A 12,541-nucleotide genomic window follows, 5' to 3' on the forward strand; every position below is an offset into this window, starting at 1 on the left:
AACCCCGAGTTCGTAAACTCACTCAAGCCCCGCAACCCGGAAGTGCTTCCACCGGACTTCACCCAAGACTCTCTTTCAAGAGTACTGTTGGTACTTCCTGTACTCTAAAAAGGTTAGTGGCTAAATCTTCTTCTAAATCTGTTCTTGTGAACATTCTAGCCACTAACCTAATTCTCTCTTGTGTAGAACTCCTGATTCCTGTGACGTTTGTCTCCCGATCCAGCTGTTTATATTTTAATAAAAATATTAAAACTATTCTGGTGTCTGGCAAGTCAGTGAAACTCATCTCACCAATCATTACACTCTTGTGGAACCAACTTCCAGTTTCTGTCTGTGAGGCTGACACTCTGTCTACTTTTAAGATTAGACTGAAGACTTTCCTTTTTGACAAATCCTGTGGTTAGACAGGTTTTCTGAGGTATTCCTTAGTTCTGCTGCTATGGGCTTAGACTGCTGGAGCACAAACTGATCACATTTCCTCACTCTGCTGCTGTCTTTAGTCACTCTTTTGTTCATGTCTGAATTTCCTATTGTTTCTGTCATTAATGTGTGTTTTTGTCTATCTCCCATAGAAAATACACCTGGACCAATCCCCCTGTGTTTGTATTATTTTCCTGTCCTCTCTTTCCCCAGCTGGTCGAGGCAGATTAGTGCCTGTCCTGAAGCCTGGTTCTGCTGGAGGTTTCTTCCTGTTATAAGTGAGTTTTTTCTCTCCACTGTCACCGATGTTCTCGCTCAGGATGTTGGAGGTTATGATGAAGTGAAGATCTGATGCAAACTGCTTGCTTCCCTCAGATGACTTTTACTCAACTGCAGCTTGTATTAGTTTTTTTGTACAGTGCCCTGTGTAGTGGTCACCTTGAGGTGGAATAAACAGTTCCACCTAGGTCTCAGAAGACCTCCTTCGAAGAGATGGAACTCTGTTCGAGTTAAAGTCATAACAGGTTTTCGAGACATTTTCTCCTTATTAATCAGATTATAAACAGAATAATCAATTATTCATAATTTTATCAATGTATAAAAAATACAACAAAAAACGTTATAACGTTTTATTGTGCTTTGATGTAAATCACTGCTTGAACTTTAACTGTGAAACCACAGTAGTTGATTGTAGATTTTTAAGTTGAAATATTTTACTTAACTAAACTCAGCGTTAAGCTTTATTATGAAACATTTTATAATTATTTTTGACTGAATCATCATAATGAATGTTTTTATATGAAATTATTGATTTTTAAGTTTTCAGTAAATCATTATTTAAGTGTTCTTTAAAGTGCTCTCAGCAGAGAGCAGGTCAGAACGAGCTGTACGACGCGTAGACGTCAACCATGTTGTTTAAGACAAACAACACCCGACAGTCCTTCAATAACACTTCCTATATTTTTAAACTAACATCTCTGAACTAACACCAGACAGTTAGTTGTTGAGGGAACGCACTCGTGCTTCACGAGGACGCAGCTGTTTTCCTCCAGAGAAAGAGGACCAGCGTTTGGCTGTGAGGTTTGTCCAATTGACTCAAAGGGAGAACCTCTCAGTCTGGACAGACCAGTTCTCGGTCTTGTCCATTATCTGAGCTTATCAAAAGCCACACACAGAGCAACTTTTGTTTTGAAACTTCCATGGCGGAAGTATTCTATTTTTGAGAAGGATTCAGAGAAGTGCCTCGTCTCTGATCTTCGATTTACAGCAACCCAGGAGACGCTGAAGTGCACAACACACCTAGAAGTGTCCAGCTGGATGAGGATCTGAGAGTTCTTCAACCCAACTGGACGATCTTCCCTGGCTTGAACCAAGGTCCAAGGTAAAGGCTGACCCTTACTGAGCGTACCTGAGGTCTGGGTGAATTCGTTGAGAGATGTCCGCCATTTCTGTTTAAAAAAAGCCACATTCTTCAAAGGATAAAGTTAAAACTAACTGATCCTCTTTCTTTCATTGTCCTGCTTTCTTTTCTCTTAATGCCCTGCCAAAACCCAAGAAAAAGTGCCGCAAACAAATCTTTTATTAACATCTAAACCTAAAAGTTTGTTGTTAAAATTTTTATAGGAAATTTGATTGTCTACAATAAGCTATTAGTGATTTATTTGATTCTGTAAATAAATTATCTAGTTTATTATTAGATCAACTGAAGTCACTGTCTCACGTTCACTTATTGTGTGGTCTCATATTTACACAGAGGGGTTGTTTTTCCTTAAACAGAAGAACCTGTGAATTTCCTCATAACTTTTGTTATAAGAAGTGTAAGTGAATCCTCATGAGTGAAGGTTCACTAAACCTCAAACAACATTTATTGCGAATTGCTACAATATAAATGAATTGAATTGAACTCTAAGTACAAGAAGAAGCTCTGACTCTGGAGGCGGACAGCCTGATGGCAGCAGCAGCTTCTCAGAACACTCTTATGGACATGATTTATTCAAATGAGACATTTGTTTAGATTTCTGCTTTGCTTTATATCCACCTTGTTCACTGTTGCTATTTGGTCAGATCTAGCAAACAAAAAATTGGTCAGAATCAGACTTAGACTGTCACTCAGGGTACTGCTCATTAAGTTTGGATACTCAGTTTGGGTATTTTCTGGTCAGGGCTAGAAGAGGAAAAACAAGATAAATTTCTTTTAATAAGATGATAACACAGGGAGCTGGTGGCCAAAGTCAGACTGGGCTACAGCAGCTCCAAACACAGAAAATATTCATTCATTCAATGAGAAAGAATAACAGCAGAATCATTTTAATTCAAAGTAACCTCAAAAATATTTGTCCGGATATCATTAACTATGAATGAAAATGGTAGAAATGAACATTTGAAACAGACTACTTTCCTGTTGATGGGCTGACTGAGACAAAAATTCCAATTATCATGAAGCACAAAATAAGTGCTTCAAAGTCCAACTTTACACAGGCTTTAATGGGGCGAGGGGTTTATGGCCTTTATATTTTCTGTTTTTTAAGCCTGAAGAAAAACTAGAAAATGAAACAGAAAATCATCTGTTAACTTATGTAAAGAGCACTGAAACAGAAAGTATAAAAGCTCTCATATCCACAACTTACATTTTCATCTCCTGACTTCATTCAGTGTTTTTAGTTTTGCATTAAATATTTCTGTCTGAGAACTTTTTAGGAGCAACAAAACATGAATGTGTGTTAGTGTAGCCCAGGCGTTATGATGTTAGAGAGACTTGCATCTCTTTACTGCAGAATGTAATGTTCTCCACATGGGAACATTTGGTCTTCAGATATGATGCAGTGTTGGTTTCAGGTAAAGGTGAGTAAATGTCCTGAGTCTTGCACACGCAGAGTATGTGTATCTCATCCATTACCTCTCCATGCTTCACATCAAAGGACTTCAGGAGAAAACTTTCACGACTACAGAACTTAGCACATATGGTGCAACCTGGTCTGATCCACAGGCAAGAGACCAAATACATTATAAAACAAAAATCATACTCCCATATTACAACTATTTCACCTGTGTTTTAAATTACCAAAAGCAAGTGAAAGTTTCTAATGATGTCTTCTGGATGTGTCTCTGTCTCTGTGTTTTTACAGAATCTCTGCAGATGTACAAAATGTTAGGAAATGGAGGAAAGCATTGTGAGAAAACAGAACTGCCTCAGCAGCCCTTTGTTTTAGAGGAAAATAGATGTGAAAGGAGCAGATGGTACAGACAACAGAGGATCAAATAATTCTTAAGGAATTGTCCTAATGGAGCCTCACTTTCAGCCAGTAACACATTTGAAATGAAGAACACTTTACTCTGTTTTTCCTCTTTGTTTTAGTTTTCCATCAGAGAGAAGAGAGTGCAATGTGATGCTAAATAAATCAGGCTTCTAGCTGATGTTTGGTAAAAAAAAAAGTCTTTCTTGCTTTGCAATATTGTAGCAATGGCGAAGGTTGGGTGCATGTCATTTTTTCTACTATTAGAGTGTTGGAAGTGCCCAATATCTGATTAGTAATATGTTTTCTGGCATACACACAACTGGTGCAGACAGGACAAAGCTTATTTTAGTCCATTTCAGTCGACATATCTGCTCAGGGTTTGCAGTGGATACAGACATTTTACTGAAACTGAGTTCCTTCTACTTCTTCTGTCACAAAACATTCATGCTAACTAAACTGGACATCTTTAATAAATGTTTTCATTTATTTATGTTTAAATCTTAACAGATATGTGCAGATAAATGGTCAGAATCTGACAGCGCTGTGGAAATACGTGATTCAAATAATAAAGGTAGTTGATAGAATGGTCTGTTTGTTTATTGCTAAATACAAGAACACTGATGTTAGCACAAAGGCCATCAGGCTGCTAACCCCTAGAAGGCCTCCTATAAATAATGCATTAAAGTATATCATGAATTTGTCCTGATGCATCTCAGTAATCCAGGTAAAAAAATCAAAAAGAAAAAAATTGTATAGGTCTTCTGGACTGGTTCTTCTCTAATGAAACGTTTCGTCTCTTCTCCAAGAGACTTCTTCAGTCTGAGAGTTTCAGGCAAAATTCAGGCTTTTAAGCGCTGCCTCCATGTGACTGATACTCACATCACATGGCTATTGTTGACACCTAATTAACACTTATTGTTAACAGGGGGTGGAGTGATACTGGCAATAGCCGCGCTGTACGCGCTGAACGTTGGTTTGAGAGAGGAGTAAAAGAAGCCATTTTGTGAAGAAAGACCGTCCATCATTAAACAGAGGTGAGACCTCCATTTTCAGTTGTCCCCCTCCTACAGCGCGGCCATTGCAGTATCACTCCACCCCTGTTAACAATAAGTGTTAATTAGGTGTCAACGATAGCCATGATGTGAGTATCAGTCACATGGAGGCAGGGCTTAAAAGCCTGGATTTTGCCTGAAACTCTCAGACTGAAGAAGTCTCTTGGAGGAGAGACGAAACGTTTCATTAGAGAAGAACCCGTCCAGAAGACCTATACAATTTTTTCTTTTTTATATCATGAATTACTGGCTTAAAACTAAAACTATTTTTCCATTACAGACAGAATTTCATTTTTTTTTTCTTTGAACAGCTACTAGCATGTTGCTGGAAGTAAAAGGTCAGCAGAGCTATTAGTCCTTTATACGACTCAGAACAATCATATCATACAGGCAATAGTAAGTTTTCTGAATTGTCTGTGTTTCCTGGTACAACACACTGTAATTCAGTATTCTTTTATTTGTATTTGCCTCACATTGTGATCCAGTGTCTGCACACTAATTCAGAAATAAAACCTAAGAATAACTTGTGTTAATAAGCTCAGTGCTATTGCTAGCTTGTTGTAACAGGTCAGTATTATTAACAAAATCACAGTACAACTACTAGCCTGTGGTTAGGTTTAAAACTCAGAACAAATACAAGTGTATAATATCAGCAGAGCTATTAAAATGTATTAATGATGAAAGTTCAGAGGAACTATTAACATGTTGCTCAGTTCTACTTTTAGCATAGATAGTGGAGACAAAATGGAAGTGAAGAGGAGAAACTTTGGTGCTTAAAACTGTTATATTATTATTATTATTATTATTATTATTATTATTATTATTATTTTATTATTATTTTGTTATTATTATTATTATGCATATCAGTCATTTGTGGAACATGACACTTTGAATCTTTCCTTACAGCTTTATGTCTGTAGAGTGAATATCTGAGACTTACAGTGTGAAAAAAACAGGACATAACTTGTTCTGTTTTATGATCAGCAGCATCTTCACCAGGGTTAAAGGACACAGTGAGCAAGAATTAGACAACTTCACAGCTTCTAAAACACACCTTCACACTTCGTACTTACTTCACCTACTTTTCACTGAACATGCTGTGAAATTGTGTTTGATGTTTAAATTTGACAGAAATCTGTTCAGAATCCTGCAGTATATTCTGAGCTGTACTTCTGGACAAGACAGAGAAAATAACCATACAAATTAATCTGATGTGTAAAACAGGTAATGCAGTTGAAGATGCAGAAACTTTGCTCTGAATCACACTGGCTCTGTAGACACCACAGAATATTGCACTAAGATGAGCCTGTACGCTGAACAATTCAGGGATATTTATTTTTCAGCTCCAGTTAAACATTGATGAGGTGACAGGTAAAGTGTATTTAACATTATGTGTAACATATCTTTGGGGCTGCACTCTTATTATCTTGAAGCTACAGCTTTGAGCTCATGTTGCGTCAGGAAGGACATCCAGCTCAAAACAATTTCCAAATCATTCATAGGAGTTCACTCGCACAAGAAGGAAGCAGCCAAAACAGCATTTAACATTTGCTGTGTCATAAAAACATGTTGCTGCGACGGCTGGAGGAAGTCAGAGCCACTTGTTAATGAAAGCTTGCACTTTTTCACTTCTGCTAAATTACTGGTAATAATTCATGGTAATGACTGACATGTTCCCTGTTTTTAATGCTATATATGTAAGTCTCCATTCTGTAGAATAAGTTGACATCCTAATTAACCTATTAGCATTTAGGTATTTCGTTATTTCTTGGTGCAACCAAAACATGAAATAAATCTAATTGTGAACAGAATTTAGCATCATGTTAAATGATCCAATGTTTGATGGAAACTCTTCAACATGAAGGTGTTCATGTTAACACAACAAAATGTCATTTTATGACTCTAAACTGAAAAATCTCCTTCTGATCCGAGTCCACGTCAAGTTATTTCACTTTACGTTTCTCCAGAAAACAGGAGCAATCTGAACACAGAATCCTGCCCTCTTTTGGCAGGCAGACTACAAACACTTTCATCTATTTCCTGGCAATTTCATCTTTGGGCACACATAAACAAGCTGAGGCAGTCATCCATAACTCAGCTCTATCAGAGTGGAGATAAACAGTAGCTCTGCTTTCCATCACGCCTTTCTTGATAACTCCTTTTGCTTTGCAGTATTTATGAGAGGGAATGAACTGTGGAATACATCAAACTTTCTTTAAGTTCATTTTCGACAGCAAACAGAAATCGTCCTTTGCATTATGTTTGGTTTTAGAGCGGCTGTTAAAGATGTTAAATGTGCCTGGAGACATGAAGCTCAAAGCAAAAAGAAAACAATGAAAGTGTTGAGGGTTGTTGTTAAAGACCTTTAATCAAGCAATAATCCAAAAAGTTTTAAGGAACAGGATCAGATCAAGGATCACATTACATACAAACAGTTTGAACTATCACTGATCCAACAAACTCACAGACTGGATCAAACACGTGAACCTGAGGTGAGAGAGGTGGCGTCCAACCTTACCTCCCTCATTCCAAGACACTGGGGTATGACAGAGTTTGGACACTTATCACTGATACTGTGTACCGTTTAACAAATGAAGCTCTGACATTATAAAATAGATTCTCTTATCTCTCAGTCTTTATTTCCGCTTGAATAGCTACTGTTTATGCAAACTTAATTTTCTTTCCAATTAGCACATCATTATCCCTGTGACTTGAAATGATCACAAACTCATTTGCATTTCACTGAAGACTTTCTACCAACACTTTGGCACCCTGAGACCGGGATTTGTCTTATTTACATCGTCATCTCACATCTCACCAAACATCTGCTTTCACGTTGAGCTGGGGGGATTAAAATGGCTAAAAACATAAAAAAGCACAAGAAGGGGATGCACAAATTTCCCCATGCCTGCCAAGAAAGCAACAATTAAATATCACCAGAATAAAACATGCATGTTCATTATCTAACGACCAAACACCATCACGACCTGTCTAATACTGCAGTCTGAGTCCAAGACTGAGTTCAAAACATCTGTGGAACGTGCGTGCACACCGACGGCAGGCAAGATAAATAAAACGTCTGTCATTCCCACAAAATCTTATTTGAGAAGTAAATATTTGCAGCAGAAAGACAGTGCAGTTTTTTATTTTATTTTCTAGAGGCAACAGAGGTGGGGTGACCTGTCTTTCCTTTATTTGAGATTTAGGAAGTGATTGTTTGAAGGCAAATCCTTGGTGAAAACAGCGCCAGCAATCTATCTACCTACGTGTACAAGTTTTTATTATTATTTTTTTATTTTTTTGAATAAGGAGACTGACATGCAAAAGCCAGAGAATTCGACAAATATGGTGGCCAATTCATAAATCCATTGTTCTGTTGACCTTTTCCCTGAATATTTGAGTGAAATAGTATCTGATCAGCAGAACAGGCTAAAGCATTGATATGTTGCATGAATATAAAACCATTTTTATCTTTATTCCTGCTCTAAACATCGCTCTATACTTGGCTTAAGGCATGGGAGGAATGCATATTTTCACGACGTTTGCCGAGTTCTCCGTCAATTGTATTAAAAACACCCTGATTAGCTCTCTGCTGAGCTAAACATGGAAGGAAAGTTCTAAGAAGAAAGAGCATTTTGTTTAAAGCACGCTGCACACAGCCACCCCCAGGGGGCGCTGCGGAGCACCCTGCCCAGGAGAGGGCAGGGAACAGAAGCAGCAGGGCTGAGCTGTCTTTAGTCGTGACACAAACTGACTATCATGTCTGGTGTCAGGGATACAAACAACCAAAGCAAAGCTAGAAGGGATTTTTCTTTTTTTCTGATCAAGTCTGTCTAAAGACAGGTTAGTAATGCTCTACTAGCTGCTAACTTGTAAATGCTACAGTAAAAAGTATTTAGGAATGAATAAATGACAAAATTCTGTCTGCAACATACAAGCCTTTCATATTTTTTGAATAAACTTTTTTCTTGATTGAAAATGATTCAAATCTCTTATTCTAAAACATTTTATACAATATATTATTAATATAATTCTCTGATCATTTATAACACGTTAACTTTAAAAGTGACTGGTTTTCAGTAACCAGCTGTGTGACCCAGGCCCCGTCTACACTGCTCTGCTTTCAGTACGATTTGATTTCCAGTTGTTTTATTTTTTCAATGCAACACCCACCACCCCCTCCCCAAAAACACAACCAACCAAAAACTAAATGGGAGGTTTCCCAGCATCAGTTACTGTCGTAGTTTTATTTTGAGAGGATTAAAAAGGAAAACTATGGTGATGGGTGTAAGCTCAGCTTTACTGACAAATAATAACGGGCCTCTATTTGGATCCCTTGCACCAGAGAAATGAAGACATATAACGATCTCTGGCTAACAGGCTCAGCAGTAGCAGCAGCACGTACAGCTGTAGCATCTGTTTCATCAGGGGGTTCTTCAGCTACACTGGGTGGGTAAACTTGACTTCACTGTAAGACCCCACTGTGTGGACACAACCATTTTGAAAAAATACTCAAAGAATATTTTTAAAAAATCTAATATTTACAGAAAATTGAGACTGTTTTTATATAACATTATTTCTTAATCGGATACAGTATTTCCTGTTTGTCATTTCTATGTCTCAACTATTCAAAGCAAACTGCTGAAATCCTGACGTGCAGAACTAAACATTCTTTGCTAAAGATTATCCCTAAAAATATTTTCTTTTCAACACCGTTCACAATTCCCACTCAGTTATTAACCATTTCAGCACAAACCTTTACAGTTTACTGGTGAGATCAGTAAACATGAGATGGACATACTGTAATATATTTATCTGGTAAAATCGTCTGTGTTGTTTTGTTTTTTCATGGGCATGTAATTTAGTGAAATACCAGCAGAACGTCTCAGTTTTTCCAGTGAAACTATCCAGTGTGGTGTAGACGGGGCCTTAAACAGACCGTTAAACACCAAAGACATGCAGAAGCTGCATGAAGGTCTGCAGACATCCCAGCAAATTCAACTATAATCTGCATGAATCACATCCTAATGATCAGTTCGAAGCTTAAAGATCAGCAGGAGGTGAAGTACCTGAAGTGAAACACAGCTGTTCTCCAGTTTGACAACCGTTCTCATAAACAAACAGCAATAAATCACATGGTAAAATATCACTGATGAGGAAATGCTACTAATGTCAGTACCGTTCAAATAAAACAAGGATACTTATCTTTAAATTGTTCAAAATCACAACTGTTTTTATAAGAAAAAAGAAATCAAACCCCCACTGACAAGTCGTTCTCCAATCATGATATTTAACAGGAATCACCTGACAGCAGACCATAAAAACAAGGAAAACCAAGTTTACAAAACAAACTCAAAGCAGTCTTACAGTTTGTGTTAGTGGTTCTGAGGGGGGATCAGCAGGGTTAAGTGACACGAGAGGGGTCAAAGTTTTTTTTTTTAAATCTCAACACTCCTCACCTTGCCCTTCCTTTTCTTGTCCCCTCCAAAGAACTTCCCAATCTGATCCAAGAGCCCAGGGTTCTTCTTTTTGCGGCCCAGTCCGAAGGCAGCCTGAGCAGAGCTGCTTGCAGATGCCATGCTTGGAGGAGTAAGTGGTTGTATATTTGTACTTGTCAAAAGTGGGGTGTTATGTCTCTCCCTTAAATGAGAGAGAGCAAAGCTCAAAGAAGGAAAAAGAAAAAAGAGAGGAAAGGGAAGGGAAAAAAAGTCAGCCTATTCTAAGTCCTGCTCGGGGCTCTCCGACCCGCACTCTGAAGCCGCTCCGCTGTGCTCCTGGATGGTCTGCAGCTCGTCCGACTCGGAGGGTCGCTCTTTGAAGGTGTTGTCCTCTCGGCCCGGGGCATCTCGGGAGAAGAGGCGGGCCAGGTGGGGGCGTGGCGTGGCGGCATCAGGGTCAGCTGTGCTGGCGGAGGTCCAGAGCTGGTGGGGGCCCTCGGAGTCAGTCACCGCCGGCTTCTCCGAGACGCAGCCATTGTTCAGGTTGGCATCTGCTGTGACCAGGCCTGCGCAGAAACAACAGGGGTCATGGAGGGGCTCTGGCCCGCATGGCACAAACTAGAGCAGCACAATGGGCCCTTTTCACAGAACCAGGCCCTTCCTGCTTCAGTGCACACCAGCAGAGCTAGTATTTCACACTTTCAATACATTTATAAGCTAAACTGTAAAATAAGTAAGAAAAACTGCAATCTTTACACACATTTAAATGATTTTGCAGCAGGTGTAATTATAATCCTATAAAACTCACTGGGAAAACTTGATTCTCTCACAAACACAAGGTAAACCCTTTCTTCTTATAAGAGCAAGCTTGAAAAATGACACCAGACTGAGCAGCAATCTGCTCAACATGCTTTACTTCATATGATGGAACCAAGGTCATCTGGACTAAAAGTCACTGTAACATAAATGAGAATGTTAAGTGGTCTCAGTGTCATTGAAAAAGAAAATAATGTCACTCCTGAAATGTTCACTTTGATAGCAATCTGTTAAACTGTCCAGCTCCCACAGCAGAGGACATCCAGTGCATTCCTCCCACCAACACAATGTCCACACTGTACTAACAGGGTGTAGCGCTACATGCTAATACAGCCTGGAACAGGCCTCTGTTGTCAGAGCTGCATAGTTATTCCAGAGAAACAAAGGGTCCTGTTGTCACTAAAATAACTCCTATAAGTATGGATTTTCAGCCCGATGCACGGTGACACTTATCTGATTTGGGATCAGAGAGCAGTGAAGCTGTCTGTCTGTGAGCAGAGCAAGTTTTACTTCTTTACAATGCAAAGACACTAAACTATGATTTGTTGGTGATTTAGATAGAATCCCTCCTAAAACGTTTCAAATAAATTCTTCTGCCTGTTTTCCTTTTGGCAGATTTGCAAGTCATGTATGAAATGAGACTGCAGATGAAAACTGATTTGAATTTGTTGTTTGTTCACGGGATTTTGCAGACTTTGACTAGAACTGAGCCTCGATCAGTCCACTGTTTATAAGCTAAGTTTACTGCTGTTTTCTCTTTCATCAGGAGAGAAAAGGGAATAAAGACAGTGATGCGTTTTTTTGCCGTCATTTGGTTTTGTAGAAGTTTAAACTCCCTCTGAGTCACAATTCCAGTGTGGCATCCTTAAATCAGACACAATAAAGTTTATTTTCTTTTCCCTTCACTTAGGCCAGAAACCCAAAAGGGGTCGGATTTATAAAACTGGCGTACGCACAATTTGAGCCCAGAAACTTGCATACGCCACTTTTTACACCAAGGTTTTGATTTATAAAATCCAAACTTGACGTGAAAATATGCGGTGCCTCACACCAGCTCTGACCCATGCGTATGCTCTTTTTGGAGACGGGAAACTGCGACACAGATGGTGAAGTGAGGAATTAGAGTCACACTGTGTAATGATCACTGTCAGATATTTAATTTACCTTCATCAGACTTAGATTTTTATTCAACTTTATCATCAGCTTTCTTAACAGTAATATTTATGCTTCTGCTGCTGCTGCTGAGCCATGAGGACCTTTGAAATAAAAAAAAACTTAAATCTTAAATAAAAGTTCCCGTGCACAAATCCCTTCATCTGCTTCCTCCTCAGGCGACCCTGACCCACAGACCCCTCCCTGACCCACAGACCCCTCCCTGACCCACAGACCCCTCCACGACAAGAACAGGAGGACAGCAAAAGTCACGCTTTGGATACACGCGCAGGGCGCACCCACCTCGCCAGTGTGGATGTAATAAACCTTCATGTTTAAAGTCAGTGTTTGTCACGCGCGCGGGTGTGTGTGTGTGTGTGTGTGTGTGTGTGTGTGTGTGTGTGTGTGTGTGTGTGTGTGTGTGTGT

At 39.1% G+C, this 12,541-nt stretch overlaps 2 protein-coding genes and 1 long non-coding RNA gene across 9 annotated transcripts in view; 1 reads left to right on the plus strand and 2 right to left on the minus strand.

Moving 5' to 3' along the window:
- LOC106529258 (myelin basic protein) overlaps positions 1–10,302 on the minus strand; it is a 23,451-nt gene extending 13,149 nt beyond the window's left edge. For all 7 annotated transcript variants that reach the window (XM_014024619.1, XM_014024618.1, XM_014024617.1 and 4 more), the window contains exon 1: positions 10,168–10,302. In XM_014024619.1, coding sequence (XP_013880073.1) covers positions 10,168–10,287 — 120 coding nt within the window. In that variant the 5' untranslated portion in view covers positions 10,288–10,302. The remainder of the gene's footprint in view (positions 1–10,167) is intronic.
- On the plus strand, positions 7–255 carry LOC106529261 (uncharacterized). Its single transcript, XR_001311617.1, has 2 exons — positions 7–112; positions 187–255. It is a non-coding gene; the product is annotated as an uncharacterized LOC106529261 (long non-coding RNA).
- A 99-nt stretch (positions 10,303–10,401) lies between the features above and the next one.
- The window catches only part of LOC106529260 (myelin basic protein), a 116,243-nt gene continuing 114,103 nt past the window's right edge, over positions 10,402–12,541 (minus strand). The window contains exon 4 of the mRNA XM_014024620.1: positions 10,402–10,712. Within this exon, the coding sequence (XP_013880074.1) occupies positions 10,423–10,712 (290 nt within the window). The 3' untranslated portion in view covers positions 10,402–10,422. The remainder of the gene's footprint in view (positions 10,713–12,541) is intronic.

Source organism: Austrofundulus limnaeus, unplaced genomic scaffold, assembly GCF_001266775.1.
Source record: "Austrofundulus limnaeus strain Quisiro unplaced genomic scaffold, Austrofundulus_limnaeus-1.0 Scaffold431, whole genome shotgun sequence".
NCBI lineage: Eukaryota > Metazoa > Chordata > Actinopteri > Cyprinodontiformes > Rivulidae > Austrofundulus > Austrofundulus limnaeus.